Source organism: Heteronotia binoei, chromosome 5, assembly GCF_032191835.1.
Source record: "Heteronotia binoei isolate CCM8104 ecotype False Entrance Well chromosome 5, APGP_CSIRO_Hbin_v1, whole genome shotgun sequence".
In the NCBI taxonomy this organism is placed as follows: Eukaryota; Metazoa; Chordata; class Lepidosauria; order Squamata; family Gekkonidae; genus Heteronotia; species Heteronotia binoei.
The window spans coordinates 138801450-138819293 of record NC_083227.1 but is presented as its reverse complement, the minus strand read 5'-3'; the positions used below and the strand labels follow the sequence as shown (position 1 = coordinate 138819293).

At 39.4% G+C, this 17844-nt stretch overlaps 1 protein-coding gene across 4 annotated transcripts in view; it reads left to right on the top strand.

Moving 5' to 3' along the window:
* FNIP1 (folliculin interacting protein 1) overlaps positions 1-14139 on the top strand; it is a 133893-nt gene extending 119754 nt beyond the window's left edge. For 3 of the 4 annotated variants that reach the window (XM_060240491.1, XM_060240490.1, XM_060240492.1), the window contains 7 exons: positions 409-555; positions 3025-3194; positions 3994-5422; positions 6387-6555; positions 9006-9203; positions 10457-10572; positions 13267-14139. In XM_060240491.1, the coding sequence (XP_060096474.1) occupies positions 409-555; positions 3025-3194; positions 3994-5422; positions 6387-6555; positions 9006-9203; positions 10457-10572; positions 13267-13345 (2308 nt within the window). In that variant the 3' untranslated portion in view covers positions 13346-14139. Of the gene's footprint in view, positions 1-408; positions 556-3024; positions 3195-3993; positions 5423-6386; positions 6556-9005; positions 9204-10456; positions 10578-13266 lie in introns of those variants that run through there. The other variant, XR_009555468.1, reaches the window with a different exon arrangement.
* The last annotated feature ends 3705 nt before the right edge of the window (positions 14140-17844 follow it).

The window sequence follows — 17844 nt, the reverse complement described above, 5'->3', positions numbered from 1 at the left end:
GTTTAACTTTGGAAGTATACACCACAACAAACTTTTTCTTGCTTATTATGGTCACAAACACAGCTTGTCTGCTCCCTTCTCTTTCCTTTATGCTCTGTTTCTTCATGGAGTATAATGGAAAGCTCTCTCATTTGTGAAACCGTTATTAAGACTCCAGTTTGCCAGTCTGATATGTAAGTGTAGGCACCTGATCAAACTGGGCTTTGTTTCATTCCTGAAACAGGGATTCCAAATGATCTGCTCCCTGTATCAAATCCTGGTTTGTGGGAGGAAATGTGAAACCAACTCAAACAGTACATGAATGGAAACGGAGGGAGTAACAATGAGAACAAGAGGTGTTTGTGGTTTGTTCTGACATACTGCGACACTGTGATGTATCCTCTTTTTCTGTTTCTTATTTTCATTTAGAACAACAATTTGTAATCTCTACACCATGCCGCGGATTGCAGAACCTGTGTGGCTTACTATGATGTCAGGAGCATCTGAGAAGAACCAGCTGTGCCATCGCTTTATGAAAGAATTTGCTTTCTTAACGGAACAGGCATCCAAGAACCAGTACAGTATTGCTTTCTTTTTTGTTTGACATTGACTCTTTTAATATAAAAATCTACATGCTGTCTGAGATGACCTAGTAATCTTTTTAAAAAAAACAAAAGGAATTAAACATGTCATTTGCAAATACCCCCTCTAGGTTCCTGTTTAACAGCAATAATTCTTAAGAGCAATACTTACAAAGGACCACTCTGTGAGAACAGAGGTGCAGGTAAAGACAGAGCATGTTATATGCGAAAGGCAGCCTTTCAAACCTAAGTAGTAAGAGAAGTTATTGCTAACTAAAGCAAAAAGTCAGTAAACACTCCCATAAAAAGCTACAAACCTCATGAATGAATGAGACAAGATGCCATATATTGGGGTCTGTATGCTGCTTAATGAAAGCTAGATGTAATCGGCAGTATTTTCTTAAATACAGACAATTCATTTCCATGGGTTACTTCCAATCCTTCTTGCCCTTTCGCTCAAATTCCACTGAGAAATGACCACCCTGCTTTCTTACTACTGTGTGCCAAACCAGACAAAATGTTAGGAGTTCCATGAATTACACCGCCACATAAAAAAAACAGTAGGCATGAAGAGTCCTGGTTCGTGTTGGGGCTACAACACAAGGGATTTCAGCCTTCCACCCATGCTGTTTTCTAGATTGGAAACCATACAGGGAGCTAAATATTAGAAACAGGCATATACTCATATGGGCACCTGTATATTTACTGCAGCGAGAAAAACAGGAGTGCTCTACCAGTCTGTTCCAGATCAGGAAAACTGGATGGGAGGAAGCCTCCTGGTCCACGCTCTCTGTTCATAGTAGAGATAGGCACAAACCGGGGAAATGCTGGATTGTGATTTGATTGCCAAATTGATTCATGGTTTGTTTGATTGAGGAGGTATAAAACAGCCCTCTTACAAGTCAGAGGTGCCAAACTCACCGGGAGTCTTCAGCGGGCTTTCCTCCACCCACCCTCCAAGTTTGGCAAACATTGGATTTGGAATGTACAACTTATAGCCCCCCAAAGCAGGTGCCCCCAGGAAAGTTTCAAATCTTACAACAACTTCTCTCTTCATGATGCAGAGTGAAAGCTGCTAAGTCAGGGTGTCTGCTCCCATAGAGCAGAATGGGAGTTCTGTGATTGGCTCCCAGCACTGCCAATCAAGCTAGAGACAACTGCTATGGCTCCCAGAAGTCCACCCCCAGTGTTGCCCAGGAATTGATTGAATCCATACCAGGCTATCTGGAAAAGCAAACAAAGCGAAACTCCATGGGACAAACCAGTTCAAAATGAACCACAAACTGACCCGGTTCATGCTTGAACCATGGTCGGTGTTTTGGTTTGTGCCCATTCCTAGTTCATAGTCCTGAGATGAATCAGAAGAAAAGTGCTGGGAGATCTGTTCACAGAACTCCCTGAAAACATCTGGTTTGGTCTGCCTAAGGCAAACGGTCATTAGAAATATGTATATAAATTAATCCAGACTGCTCTTAATGATAGTTTGGTAATATGTCAGAGTCATGTTAATCCATTACTCTAATTGGAGACAACCCGTTTTGCTTGATTGGAATCTTAAGAATACTATGTAAGTACTGGAAATGGCAGCTGTCTCATACTGAATTCACATTCTCAGCAGTGTAAAATTCTGTTTGAAGTGAAGAATAACATTCATCTCAAGTTCTAAAAATATTAATCAGTATTCCTGGAGTCTTTTGACCTATTTATGTCAGAATTGTGACATACCCATATCTAACATTATTTACTGTAGTGTTTTAAAGTGAAATCTCAGAACTCTAGCCTTTTTTTTAGACTTTGGGTGAATGAAATCTGATGGCCGATGGAATAATGTACCTGAACAAAACAGAAAATCAGAGACAAAGACTCTCAAGCCTCCAAAACAGTACTGAAACCAGATGCTGGGAGATCACCAGCTGCATATCACCAAATGTTAACTATATTTTCTCAGCCATTGTAATATGGTGCAATGCTATGGTGAGGTTTCAAAAGAATGCTGTTCCAGTGTTCAGCCCAATCAGGCTTAACTTTGACAGAACTATCAAATCTTTAATCTGACTATCTTCCTGAGTGAGCATACATTGGCAGTTTCTAAAACCTAGAATGGATGCTACTGATATTTCTTGTTGTTCACCCATATGGAAATTGATGCTTTTGTGTGGAAGTTGTTTCATTCCCTTTCAGTGACATGATTTAAGAAATCCAGATACAAACTTCCTTCTCTGTTCTGTCACAAAGGCAATGCTTTCATTCATAATGGCATTCTCTTCAGGGAAGTTAATGAAAAGTTCAAAATGTAGAAATTTGGACCATGCCTGAAGCAGGGGGTGTCTTACATGTTTTAGGGTGTATAGTAAATATTGATTACCCCTTTACAAAATAGCTTGTATATAAAATATACAGCGTATGCCACTGTAATCATGTAGAAAATCAGTTAAAGTGACAAAGTTTATTTTTTGTTCTTCAGATTTTTACCAGCTCTTCTGACTGCAATTTTGACAAATCACTTAGCCTGGGTCCCAACTGTTATGCCAAATGGCCAACCACCTATCAGAATCTTTCTAGAAAAGCATTCCTCACAGAGTGTGGACATGTTGGCCAAAACTCATCCGTACAATCCATTATGGGCGCAGTTAGGTATGTTTGAAACCACCTTAATAGTTACTCTTCTAAGTCAGTTGAAGTCAGTGGGCATTGCACTGTTTAAGACTTCACCGTTAGTTGTTTATTCCAGGAACAAAGGGTTTATTGTTATAACAGGAAAATTTAAAAAGAAAAGAAATGTTGTGAAAGAAGGAAAAGAGTGCAAGAAATTATCAACCCAGTAAATTATTTTACTGAACAAGTAAGTCAAAAATATCAAAATATGAATAGAGCCCTTTAATTAATTTGATTTGCATCCCACCCTCCCACAAAGAATCTCAGAGCAGCATATGTGGTGGTCATTCTCCACCTTCATTTGCTCCTCACAGCAACTTGGCTTGGATGGTGAGGAGGAAAGGCAAGTGAGTGTATTTCACTAATGGTGACAGTGATGGGGAGAGGCAGTGGCAGAAGTGAAACTGGTCCTTTTTGTATCTGTTAAAATGCATAAAGCAGCCTTTTTGTTTGACAAACATCCTGATCCTAAACACACTTACTTAGCCATAAGCTGCACAGATTTCAATAGAATGTGCTTCCAAGTAAATATTATTAGGACATGCGCTCAAAAATAATTCAAAATGTGATTAAGATTCTGGTCACCTGTGCCTTTTTTCCAAATTCTATTTGATCTTGAATTAAAGCCCATTGCACTGGAAGCTACTGTTGTCATTTGTGGTGGATTTTCTAAAAGAATCAAGAATGTGTTGATACACTCCATTTTATTTTTCACATGATGTTAGATTTCTTGCCTGTTGTGTAATTGGCATACTGTTTTCATTTTGTTATCTTCTAGGAGACTTGTATGGAGCTATTGGGTCACCTGTGAGACTATCAAAAACAGTTGTGGTTGGCAAAAGGCAAGATCTTGTGCAACGTCTGCTGTACTTCCTCACTTACTTCATACGATGCTCTGAACTGCAAGAGACTCATCTTCTGGAAAATGGAGAAGATGAGGCCATAGTGATGCCTGGTACAGTTATCACCACTACCCTAGAGAAAGGGGAAGTAGAGGAGTCTGAGTATGTTCTGGTTACAATGCACAAAAACAGAATCAATTTATCCCTTAATGAGTCTGAAGAAGCGAGAACGTCTAACTGCAGCTGTAAAATCTGCAAGTGCCCAGTTTACCTTGGTCAAAATGCAGAGGATGCTTCAGCACAGGAGAGGGATGATGCTCCAGAAGCTTCAGAGGAAGAGACTGAAGTTGCTTCAGGTGAAAAGAGGGCAGTACCTACAGACTTCCAAGAAGGTACTGCTGATGTGAAGCAATGCAAAGAGATGACAACCTCTTGCTTTGATATAAAGTTAGAGAAAGTGGTCTTCACAGGGTCTGCATCAGTTGAAACATGTAAATTGGCAGGGCCCAGGCTGGAACCTATAGGCGGGTCATGGAAGAAAGAAGTATTATTGGATTCTGATAATGAACCTGCTGAAGTAAGGAAATCAGCAAATTCAGCGGTAGAGAAGAAACCACCTGATAAAATTTCATCCGATGCAATTCCTTGTAGTACAGCTGAGGCTCAGACAAAGGTGACTTTTCTCATTGGAGATTCCATGTCACCTGATTCAGATATTGAGGTCCGAAGTCAAGCAATAGCGGAACAAATGGCCAACCACAACAACCAGATAGAGACTGAAGAAGGGGTGGCTGCTGATCAGAACTGTAAAGCAAGTCAAACCCTTGAGGACCAAAAAAGAGATTGTAATAGTTCTGAAGCATTTCCTCAAGTTACCAGTAAACTTCAGAGTTGGAATCCTTACAACGAGGAGAGTGTGAGTCTGCTTGATGAATATTTTACTGAGGAGAATTCTGTTGAAACTAGGACTATTGATGATATTCCATTGAAAGCAACAAGAGACATTCTGGACCCCAGCCGTAGCTTAGAATTTCTCCGAAAACTGTGTACAAAGAACCACAAACCCTCCAGGGAATTCTGTAAATTTATGGAATCTGTGCGGCAAGAGACATGCAAAAACTGCTTTGCAGAGCAGGACCAAAGAGACAGAATCTCTATATGTATCCCCCATGGGGACAGAGAAAATGCAGAAAAAAAGGCTGACCCAGGTGCAGATTGGGACATTCCAAGAAATGAGAGTTCAGATAGTGCCCTTGGTGACAGTGAAAGCGAAGATGCAGTTCATGATGCAGCCAGAACAACCAGTAACTATTATGGGGCAGAGCAAGAAGAGTGGGCTGAAGAAGAGGAGATACCTTTTCCTGGGTAGGTGGAGAAATTAGCACTTGAACAAATGTATTTTATTCTTTAAAAGGTAAAGGTAGTCCCCTGTGCAAACACCAGTCATTTCCGACTCTGGGGTGACGTTGCTTTCTCAATGTTTTCACAGCAGACTTTTTACAGGGTGGTTTCCCATTGCCTTCCCCAGTCATCTACACTTTCCCCCCAGCAAGCTGGGTACTCATTTTACCGACCTCAGAAGGATGGAAGACTGAGTCAACCTGGAGCTGACTACCTGAACCAGCTTCTGCTGGGATCGAACTCAGGTTGTGAGCAGAGGGCTCCGACTGCAGGACTGCAGCTTTACCACTCTGCACCACGGGGCTCTTATTTTTTTTTTTTTTAATTCTTTACATTCCTACAAAATGGTGTCTTCTGATTTAATAGCTAAGAATGGCATCTGTGGATGGAAATTTAGTTTGTACTTTCCAAGTGAATACCAGATAAGGTTGTACAGAGAAAATACTATATTTTCCTCAAGTAAATGATATGTCATTGATTATTTCAGTTGGGCTTCTTTCAAGTCAGTAATTTAAGAGAAGCAGCAATGTAAGAGATGCTTATTTCACTGAGGTTGCAACTTAAAAGAGGCTCTAATTACCTTTTTCACTTTGAGAGGTATCATGCTAATTTTGGAAAGGCTATTAAAAGAAAGGCACTTGACTAAGGAAAAAAAGGTGTTACGATTATTAATTTCAACACAAATCCATATATTTACATTTTACATACTTTAAGCTGTTCTTGAACTGAAAGTGTCAATATTAGCTCAACAATTGGCTGTGCAATCCAGCATAGGGATTGACGGACAGCATTATGAGGTCCCACTGAAGTCAGTGGATTTAAATGTGCCTTAACCATTTACTAGATTGTGCCCTATAGGGTTTCGCTGAAGTAGAGAGAAATCAGTCCTAGTTGTAGTATACATGCCCATGTTATGCCTTTCTTTCAGGTCAAAATTAATTGAAGTGAACTCTGTCCAGCCCAGTATTGCCAATTTTGGAAGGTCCTTGCTAGGTGGCTACTGTTCATCTTACGTACCTGACTTTGTTTTGCAAGGAGTAGGAAGTGATGAGAAACTGAAACACTGTTTGATGTCAGATTTGTCACATGCTGTGCAGGTAATTTAAATTATATCCTACACGCGAACTATGTCTTTGACCAGTCGACGAAAGGGAGTATTTCACTAAGCCTTCCAAAATAGCTATTAAGCTGGTGTTATATTAAATGTGCATAATTCCGATAATCTCATTAAGCCTATTTATTGAAGGCTCTTGTCAATTGTAAAGTATAAAATACTTTCCCAGTATTTCAGATGGAAGATCACAGATTAATTGTGTGTTGTGCAACATCTGATCTGTTATGGTTAACCTTTTATAAAATGTGAGCAGGTTGCTTACAGTTTTCCAAGCTAGTGGAGTAAATCAGACCAGCAGCAATATCAATAGTCAATTTAATTAGATAACAAGATTTAAAAACAGAACACCCCAACTCACAGAAGACTAATTGTGCTTAAGTGCCTTTGAAATAAGTAAGCTAAATTAGTTGAAACTAACCCAATTACCTTGGGATTTTCTTTGAACTGAGGCCAATATATTTTTAGCATTCAGATTTCTGAGTCCTTAAGATAATTTATACCCCACCTTTCTCTCCAATGGCGACCCAAAGCAACTTATATCATTTTCTCTCCCATTTTATCCTCACAACAGCTCTGTGGGGGAGATTAGGCTGAGTGTATGTTGTTTTGGCCAAAGTCACCTAGCAAGCTTCCATGGCAGAATGAGGATTTGAACCTGGGTTACCCAGATCCTCATCCACTCTGAGAACCACCACACACACTGCCTCTTAACATAATGGCTAAGATTCTCCAACGTTTGCTAGGAAGCATTGTAATGAATGGCCTCCATGCTTTCCAACAGATACAGTTTACCATTTAGTCATCTAGTTACAATTTAGCCACGACTGTTAAATAGAATTTTTCTTCCTGAGAACACCAGATAATAGGGAAAGTAAAAGGTTGATTAACACCTTCATACCATGCTCCTGAGATCTCAGAGGCATCTTGACTGTTAAAATCAGATTAAGTGGACTTTGATCAGATCCAGCAACCCCAGACAAATATGGAGATGGATGGGTCTTACAGGCATTGAAGATACTGTTGTAGAGATTAAAAATAATAGCGCTCTTTAAAACCAATTATTTGCCTAAATGTCCATGTTTCTACAGTTTCTTGTGTCTAACATAGTTTTCAGATCAAAATTACTCAGAACAAAGGAACTAACGCTAATTTCTAGGAGTTCTGTGGTCTTTTGCTTACAATAAATGGTTTCTGTCCTAAAGTAGGAAGACCATTTTCCCCAGACTGCCATTTAACTCCCAAGTATCTAGAAGAAATGGGAGCAGTATAAAGAGAATATTTGAAAGCAGCTGTCAAGTAGAAGTTCAGTAATTTCTTGGGCAGTTGAGATTACAGTAATCTTTTTCACACTTTTCCTTTTTTAAGCAATGCAACTGAAAACATTTAAAACTTGTTCGAAAAGAGCTTGTCCTTTGCTCCCCCTGCTGGTCTTTGTGCATAAGCCATGCACATGCTGAAGGATTTCCTGTTATCAGTATTAAATGGCAGCTAACTAGAAATCAAAGTTAATTGATAATGATTTTCTCCCATAAGGCATAAATATATGGTTTATTAGATTTATATCCTGCCTCCCCGCCGAAGCAGGGGGATGCAGTTAAGTGAACAAGAAAGAAAGAAAGAAAGAAAGAAAGAAAGAAAGAAAGAAAGAAAGAAAGAAAGAAAGAAAGAAAGAAAGAAAGAGAACAAGCAATGTTGTTTTAGATGAGTCAAGTCATAGCCATCTAGTTCATGTTTGCATTGTAGGCAAAATTGTAGTTGTTGTTTTTTTAAAAAAAATATCTTTATGTCTGTTTTCATTGGAACTAGTTAGAATTGGCTTCACATGCATGTATCAAGGACAAACACACTCCTTTCCCCTTTTGGAACCCCAGTGATGTCCTGTCATGCCTTGCTTTACAAATTATATTAGAAATGCTTGGCCATGTAGTGCAGGGGTCTGTTTCATAAAAATTTGTCAGAAGCTGACTCGGGGGGCCTGCAGAGCTAGCTGGGTCATTCAATCCTAGTTCTTGGCTGAACTGAATGTGTTAAGGTTATTGTGTTCAGTAGAGCTAGGGGCTTTGCTTGAAGCACTGAATGATGATATATGACAGTGCTTTTTACCAAATAGCTCAATTTTTCTAAGTTTTCATTCTAAAGCTGCATTTTCAGAGACTATTATCAGATTCCATTCATGCTTAGAAACAAATCCAAAGAACCAGAAGTGAGGCTTCATTTATGGAAGAAATCTATTTTTCATTTCTCCCTGCTTTCTACAGCCTCTACGTAATGCTCAAAAAGCTGTGATGACTTCAGGAACAGTGGAGGTGGGGAAACATTTTGAGTGGGAATTCCTGGATCTCCTTGCACAAGAGTATTTTGGACCCAACTCAATGTCTTTCAATATCAACATTTTATCTTGTTAAAATCCCATGTTTCTTGTTTGCCTTTTAGCATCCTGTTCTCGATGAACCAATTGCAGAAGCCGTCTGCATTATCGCAGACACTGATAAATGGACAGTGCAAGTGGCCAGTAGTCAGAGACGAATGACTGATAATAAACTTGGGAAAGATGTGCTAGTTTCGAACCTTGTCTCCAACCTGCTTCATTCCACTCTCCAGCTTTATAAGCATAATTTATCTCCAAATTTTGTAAGTAGATCAGGGTTTGTCTAAAATGTTTCAGGCCTGACTCAGATCTCAGTATGCAAACTGAATCATTTTCTGGCAAAAAAAAAATCATGTAAAGTTTGTTCTGTACCTTTTAATTTAGCAAAGTTGACCAAAATTTACATCATGTTCTCTTCAATTCCAAATGCATTAATGGGGAAATAAGTCTCACTGAGTTCAATAGAACTTATTTCCAAGTAAAGCATGCTAAAAGGAGGGAGGGAGGCAAAAAAGTAATGGTTGGAAAGACTTCCATACACAGAAACACTCCATTTGATCCAACCCTCCAAATACTGTATAGTTAGCTGACAGCATCTCTGCAAATTAGAGTTATTCTGCAGATCTGATAAACATTCAAAATAATACATTACTACAGCACATGTATGTGTTTTGTGTCTATTTGCCTTGATTTTATATAAACAAAATTGATTGTAGAGAAGCTCATATAAGTGCCCTCTGTCTCTCTCATTTAGAGGGAGGAAAGATCAAGAGTTTGATAGGTAGTAGAATGGCTATATTATCCCGGTTATATTTTTGAACACAATTTGCTGCCTACTCACTTTCATCCCTCTTTCTCCAATTTGCAGCATTGGCATTGATGCTTCTGTTGTTGTTTGTTTTTATATGGGTTTTTCCTTAGGCGATCCTAGCCGGTAAGGATTCATATAGCAAATCTAATGATGCATCACATGGCCAACTGTATTGAGCTATGTGATGATAATTGAAAGCCAAATCAAGATTGAGGGCAATGCTCCTTGTCCTCACTCTGAACGGACAAACATTTTCTAAGGGGTCCTATTTTGTCCCCACAAAATTGGACCCCTTTGAAAACATGTCCCTCCATGTTTCTACTCAACCCTATTCATATAAAGCTAAGTAACCAGTAAAGCTATGGAGTATTTGGTAAAGGCACAAGCAATAGGTTTCTGTTGTTATGCAGCTATTGTTATATCCTGTAACATCCAATCATAGCCATTTTAAATCTTTCGTTTACATAGATGTGCTTTGACCCAAATTGTCTTTTCCTCTCCTGTATTTCCTCTCTCTTTTAGCTTATTTTCATAAAAGAAACCCAAACATACTTACTAGACGGCATGTTCAAATATTTACCCTGTTGAGTTGATCTAAAAAAGGCAGCATGCTTGGGTAGACTATAATTTGCTTCCCCATGGTCGTTGATTGCAGTTGGAGACTGTTCTGTTTTTGACATCATTGTTTCTTCATGTCCCCCCCAGTGTGTCATGCACTTGGAAGATCGATTGCAGGAACTGTATTTTAAGAGCAAAATGTTGTCTGAATATCTCAAAGGCCAGATGCGAGTTCCTGTCAAGGAGTTGGGTGTGGTACTGGGGTATGTTCTCATTTCTTTATTGCTTCTATGCTTTTGATCGTACTGGATACTCTTTAGGTCTCTTCTGACTTTTTAATTCTGTGATTCTTTATGCTATTAAGATTATTCTAGCTATCCAGGCTGTACTTGTGGAAACTGCTATGGGGTTAGTAAAATTTTTATCAGACTTTGCTGATATAAGAAGACTGAACATCTCCTAAATGAAACACTTTCAGTAATCCAACTCTTTGGAGACTAGTATAGATAGTGTTTTTACTATCTTTATGCCCCTCTTATGGCTCAAAGCAAGTTGTAGAATTTGTCAAGAAACGAAGCATGAAAGCTACCCTGAGTCCATTTGGAAATGGGCAGAATATAAATTGAAAGTTAGTAAGTAAATAAATAAATAATTCTTTAAAAAAATTATACCATAGAACACACTATGCATACAGCTGCTAAATGTTTGTTAGGAAGCAAGTTTGTTGGGTTATGGTCACCATCACAGAATTAGGTTAGAATCCTGGGCCAAACTATGTTGAATCCCTCTAACGTGTAACTTAGCTTGACAAGGAATCCAACATAGATTGATTCTGTGGTACTGTGGAAAGCGCATTTTAAGTCTTCCCTTGCACTGACTTTGGATCCCACGAATTTAGCTAATGGAAAGAATTTCCATATGTGGGGCAGATTTTCCTTCCTTCCCCTCTCCCACTGCAGCCCAAAATACCCACTCAGGAATAACATGACAGAGGAGTCGGAGGTTTGCAGTGAAAGAGGGGAACCAGTGAAAATTCCCTCCATCAGAAAGTTTCCATAGGATCCAACCCACTATTTGCCTGTTTGAAATAGGGGCCTCTAGCCTGTTGATACCCTGTAAGGGGAATAAAGATAGGCACATTACAGGCATCAATATTTTCCTCCTACCAGAGCATGAAGCAGCTGGGCAGATTTTTAATCAAGGAATTTGTATCATAGGGGAAGGCATTTCAGAAATGCCATGGCCTTGATCCATATCAAACACTCTGTTATTAAAGCAGGAGTTGCTTCATCTTTGTGGATCCCCAGTACCATGTTTAGCGTGGCCCTTGTTCATATTTACATGCATCAAACTCAGTGCAGCTTAATTCTGATTAGTATGTATCAGGCTATGAGTCTTAAATTGCAGGCCCAGCAGCCATGTCAAGCGTTCTCTTGCCCAGTAGGAACAAGAGACAAAGATCAGCAGCTGGGATCAACAGCTAGGATCAGCAGCTGTTGGCATATTGTAGTAAGGAACCCTCTTCTTGTGGAAGCACCAAATCTGTTTATATCCTTTGGGTCAGGAGATCTATACTTCAAGAGCGGTGGAAAAGACTGAATTCTCTTTGTGATATATCTGTTGTCCATGCTAGTATACCCTGACCTGGATAGCCCAGGCTAACCTGATCTTGTCAGATTTGAGAATCTAAACTGGGTTGACTCTGGTTAGTACTTGGATAGGAGGCCACCAAGGTCTACCAGGGTCACTGTGCAGAGGGAGGCGATGGTGAACCACCTCTGAATGTCTCTTGCCTTTGAAAACCCTATGGGGTCACCATAATCTTTCTGTGACTTGACAGCAAAAAAAAAAAATTCCAGGGGTGTTGAACTCATTTGTTATGAAGGCCAGATCTGACATTAATGAGACCTTGTTGGGCTGGGCCATGTTGGTCCAGGCCACGTGTGTACCTATTTAAAATTAGGTAGCAGAAATATAAATTTTATAAAGAACATAAACACAAATATATATTTTTTAAAAAACTTAAAACATGCATGAAACATTAGCACTCACTGGTGTTAAAGATGCTTTCTTTGTATCTCTCTCATGAGAACCAGGGAACTGGGCAAAGGAGGCTCTGGCTCTTTCCTTCCTTCCCCAGGGGTCTGGGGCGGGGAGCTTCAGCCAATAAAAGGAAGAGAGGCTTGTCTCAGTAGCTCTGCTGTGCAACTGAGAGAGCCTAGCAAAGCAAGCTATTCCTCCCCAAGGGAGGAGCCTCAGCCAATGGAGAAAATAAGAGGTTTTGCTGTGTAGCTCCTGTGCAATTGAGCAAAGAACGCTGTTATGCAGAAGAAAGCAAGATATAGGGAGCAGGAAGCGGATGACAACCAGTTGCTCAGGGGGCTGATAGGAGCCCTCCAAAGGCCTGATTCAGCCCCCAAACTGCATGTTTGACACCCCTGATATAGAATATTAAAAGTATCTACTTCCCTGCCTTGTGTTTCTTTTCTATTTGGAGCTTGCCTGTTGACCTCTGGTTTTTGGAACACATTCTACATGTAAAACTAATATTTTGATCTCTTGGAAGTGTCTTGTTCAGTTCAGTCAGATTGCAATATCTGAAAAGCTGAAAGCAGTGAATGTTTTAGTCATGAAGGTCTGTAACTAGACAATCCAGGGTGTGTGTGTGGGGGGGGGGGAATACAGCTTATGACAAAGCCAATGGGCACATGTTTACAAAAGAAATGGCTATGCTCTTTAATTAGAGAAACGTATATTGTTTCAGTAGTATATTTAAAGTCCCGACAGTTCAAAGCTCAGTTGATTAGTTTGTTTAATGCACAGTTGTTGATAATTTTAATAGACTAAGTGCAGGTACCTTCGATAGCAGAAAGTGTATTTCTAAAGTGCCAGTGAACCTTCAAGATGTTGAAGCTGTAGACTGAAAATGCTTTTCTTTCTTTCTTTTTTTCTTTTAGGATTGAATCCAGTGACCTCCCTTTACTGGCAGCTGTAGCAAGTACTCATTCTCCATATGTTGCCCAGATTCTGCTCTAAAATACCAAAGGGCACAGACAATAACTTTCTTTTTATAAAACGGGAAGACAAGGAAGCAGACAGAGACCACTTCTGTCCAGGCTCCTTTGTGCCTGCAGGCAAATGAACCGAACAGCTCGCTTTAGCTGACTTGTGTGCCTCTGCAACTGAATTATATATTGTGCGGACAAATGGAGTCTCCCCTCCCACCCTTCTGTCTTGGCCATTCTTTTAAAAAGAAGGAGAAAATAAAGACCAGAGGTTCAGATCATTGGAGGAGATGCTAGAACTGGAAGAACTCTAAATGGTTTGAGCAGAACTGCAAAAATGAATATAATGCTATGCTGTTCAAATCTGGGGATACAAGGAGGAATGGCTTCCTGTGATCTTACGCAGTGCTGTTACTGTTTGTACAAAAAAGCAAATCCAGCTGGCTTGGGAATGACTTGGTACCAATTAGGAGAGCATTTAAAACAGATAACCATCAAACCACAGTTATTTGTAGCAACTGTGACTATTCCTGCATTTAAAAGCTGAAGATCTTGGAATGGACATTTAAAAGGGCCAGAATACCTACTAATGCTCAGAAATGTGTTTTGTAGAAATTGGTTCTTCTGGGATGGGGGCAATTCTGGGGGTATTAGCTAAGACATGTTTGTCAGGTCCCCCTAAGACTGGCTGTGTAACTGATCCCTTGCTTTCAGTGTTGTTCTGAGGCTGATACAGAAAACAAAACGAACAGAAAGGTTAGAATATCAACTGGCATTTGTATACAGAATCTTTTTTTAAAAAAAAGAATCATACATTTTAATGTCTTGATTGTGTCCTGTTTTAGTTTCAGTTCAGAGAAAGATAGGCACCCTTAAGTTACTTTGAAAGTTTTAAGTCTTTAATAGTGCAATCCTATTACGCAGAGTTACTCTAGTCTACGCCAATTGAAGTCAGTAGGCTGGAGTGAGTCTGCCCTGTAGACACATGCTTCCCACTGGGTTAAGTTACACTTAAGAATGCCTTCTTTGGACTGAGCCCATTGGTTTTATCTCTTAGTTTAACTGCTTTGTTGCAGGCAGTTTCCATGAAGAAGATACGTGAATCCATTTTAAAAAATAACACATTATTGCAACAGGCTGGAGGGTTTGAAAAAATATTGTCCTTGATTACTCAGGTAATTGGGAGGGAGGGGGTGTTTTCTTTTGAAAAAAAGGTCTTTGTATCTAGAGAATTTGAAGCTAGCTCTGCTTTCACACCATTATAACAGCTGCATCAACATCTTTTTAGACATACTACCCATGTGATGCTAGCTTTCCCCTCCTGACCTGTTTCTGAAGAATAGGCTTTTAAAAAAAAACTGTTCCAATGTTCTGTATTTCCCCCCCATGCACCAGTCTTGGTGTTGTCAGATTGCTGATGTGGGACCTATCAGTTATAAGAAATATGTGCAGCGGATGGAAAGATTATGTTCCGAACAAGGTTTACTACCCCAGTTTATATAATGGGACACAGCATTAGAGAGCACAAAGCATTAGAGAGCTTTTCTTGTTTTTCCCCAGCATCTAGCAAAACATCATTATGTTTGTCATTTCTTTAATATTTAGTGCCTGAATTTCATAGATTGACGCACAATGGGAAAAAAGGCATATATTTCTTAATTTAGTAGGATAATGCCAACTATGCTGTACATTGATTAGGGATCATACAACATTTCATAATTATTAACATGGAGGGAGACTGGGATGACAGCATATTTGGACCTCTTTAGTTCTGGAGGGCTACAGTTGTTTTCTCTACAGGTTGTGCTGGGAATTTGATACTTGCTAAAAGGTGAAAGTAATTCATACGTCCTGATCGCAACACCATTGCCACTGAACTCATGTGGGCAGCTGTCACACTCATTGCATCATGATCTTCCCTTAACCCGTGCATTTTGGGTTGTTTTTTTTTAGTTTAATTGCCATTATTTATATATTTATTGGTACTTCCAAAGTTTCTCTGCTGCATGAGTACTTGTGTAGCCTTGTTTTCTTAATGTTCCGTAGTCTTGTGGGTTTTTTTTAATGTGCATCACTTGAACAAGGCTATCCTGTATTCTGTAGTAGTATTCCATCACGTCATGAAATTGTCTGTTTTATGGTGTATGTTTTCCACCTTGGAAGGAACCTCTGTTGTTGTTTTCCCTCAGCAATTTAGTACTTGTCCTGATGTCACTTTCATTGTTGAAAATGCTTACAGCTTTCAAATTCCTCATGCTATATCTTTGCAAATCAGGCCACTTATCTGGTAAACAAATGTTAAAACACTAGATTGGATACAAGAGCACTGGTTGAATTCACTGTGCATAAATTTTTCTAGCAGCTGCTAAACATTTTGCAGTGAAAGAGTTTGCTGCAATGGGATATTGTGCATGAAACTGCAGCAAATTGCTGCCCCTAAGAGCTTCATATGTGCATGGGACTCCACTGCCACTATAACGTGTTGAGCCCTCTGAGCACATAGGGCTCTTCTACACTCAGCCCTGTCATATCTTGAACTTAGAACCTTATTTTGATTTAAAAAACAACAACAACAACAACCAAAAACATGAAAATAGCCATGTGGCTATTCTCAGATGGCAGAAGGTAAATTTTCAGCTGACTTAAATATGGACAATGTAGTTGGATGACTCATCAGTAAATAATAATAATAATAATTTTTAATTTATATCCCGCCCTCCCCGCCGAAGCAGGCTCAGATCAACACTGACTGCTGCAGAGAAAAAGTTTTTTTCTATTATCTGAAGGTACCTGGTTTGCGTTGTTGTATATTTTATTTTCCCAAAAAGATTCATACGTGCATGCTGGCTCTTATATAAACCTAAAATAGGGATCGTTAGCTTGTCTTTCAGAAGCACTGAGTCCTACAAATAATCATTGTTTTAAATACCTTTTTCTTCCAGGGCAAAGGTTTCAGTAATAGAAGGCTTCAGTATTCCCAAATGTGCATAGTAGGGTTGGATCTCTAAAACTGATTTTGTGTGGAATCAGATTTACCACTGCACTGTGATCCTTCTCAGTTTAATATTGCTTATTAAATAGTTTCAGGCATCACAATGATATTACTTATCCTTCTTATGTTTATGAAGGCATTTCAAGGAGTTGTCTCCTACCCATCTCATTTATTTGGTGCTCTGTAACAGCTTTGTGCATCGCTGTTATGCTGTCTCAAGGAATGGTAGCCATTACAGTTGCAGTAGTGTCAACTGAGGCTGCTGAGCCAGTGCTGCTTTCTGGGTCTGCATGCTCCATCCGATGAATGCCACAACATGGATCAACGTTCCAGTGCAGCAGTTCCCATTGCCCTACCCCACTTACTTATTCGCTACAGGGCAGTGGCATAGGATCAGCAGGGCAATTTGATCTGATCAGTTATATCAAGACATTGGCTTGGAACCAGTGATACACAACTGTAAATGGACAATGCAATTTTGCTTGGGCACAATATTGTGCAATACTGAGACTTTTGCTCCCTGTTCATTATAGTACCAAGGAATTGATTGCACAAGATTGTGTGCGTGTGGAAATATAAGTGGGGATACAATGAAGTTTAACTTGGTGCAAATAGCGGCTACAGTCTTTTTGTGTGTGTGTGGCTGTATGCACAAGAACGCTTGTGCGATGGGAAACTTTCCACAGAGTTGCCTCCAAAGGGCATTAGATAATCACTCATTCATCACCATGCAAGTGTCTGAGCATTGGGTTTATTTAAAAGAAAGGGGGGAGTAAATTCTTTTGATAGTCCTAATACGGTATTGCTGGAATGGTCCGTGTTCTAAACTCACTGTAGCATGATGGCACGCTTTCCTGTGACTGATACTTGTTTATGGTACATGCAGTTTTGTGGTACAGACACCTGATTGTTTGGATTTTTAATTTTTAAGGGAACTATAACAGCACTTTTAGTGTTTTACCTCTTAATGTTTCATGCTTTTCACAATAATGTATGTACAGAACTACTTTTTGTTTTTGTTTTTGCAATATTCCTAATGTCCATTAATATGTCTTAATTTTAAGGCTGAAACTATTTAAATGTATTACGCATACATACTAGCAAATTCTGTCCCACTGCAGCTGGCGACTGCGAATGCAAAGCTGCCAAAAAGAAAAAAAAACACACACACACAGAGAAATTAGGGGGAATCTCACCAGCAGGATTTTAAATCTTGCCTTTTAAAACCCTGTTTTTATCTTTGCTGTCCCCTAAATTATTTAGATAGTGGTATGTGTAATATGCTGGGCAAAATGTACATACTTGTTTTCTTTTTCTTCTTTTTGTATATATACATTTCCCAAGATGTGCACTTGTACTATAATAACCATTCCCAGTTTTAGGGGAACTTTGTGCAATAAATACAATATTGTCCACTTAAGGGCTTGTTTATCTTTGACTCGTTTACAAAGGGTGGCGGATTATTTGTTCACTTACAAAGCATCCTTGCGCTATCTAAGGAGCCATTCCAGGCACACCCAAGGGCCTCTGGGTTTTCT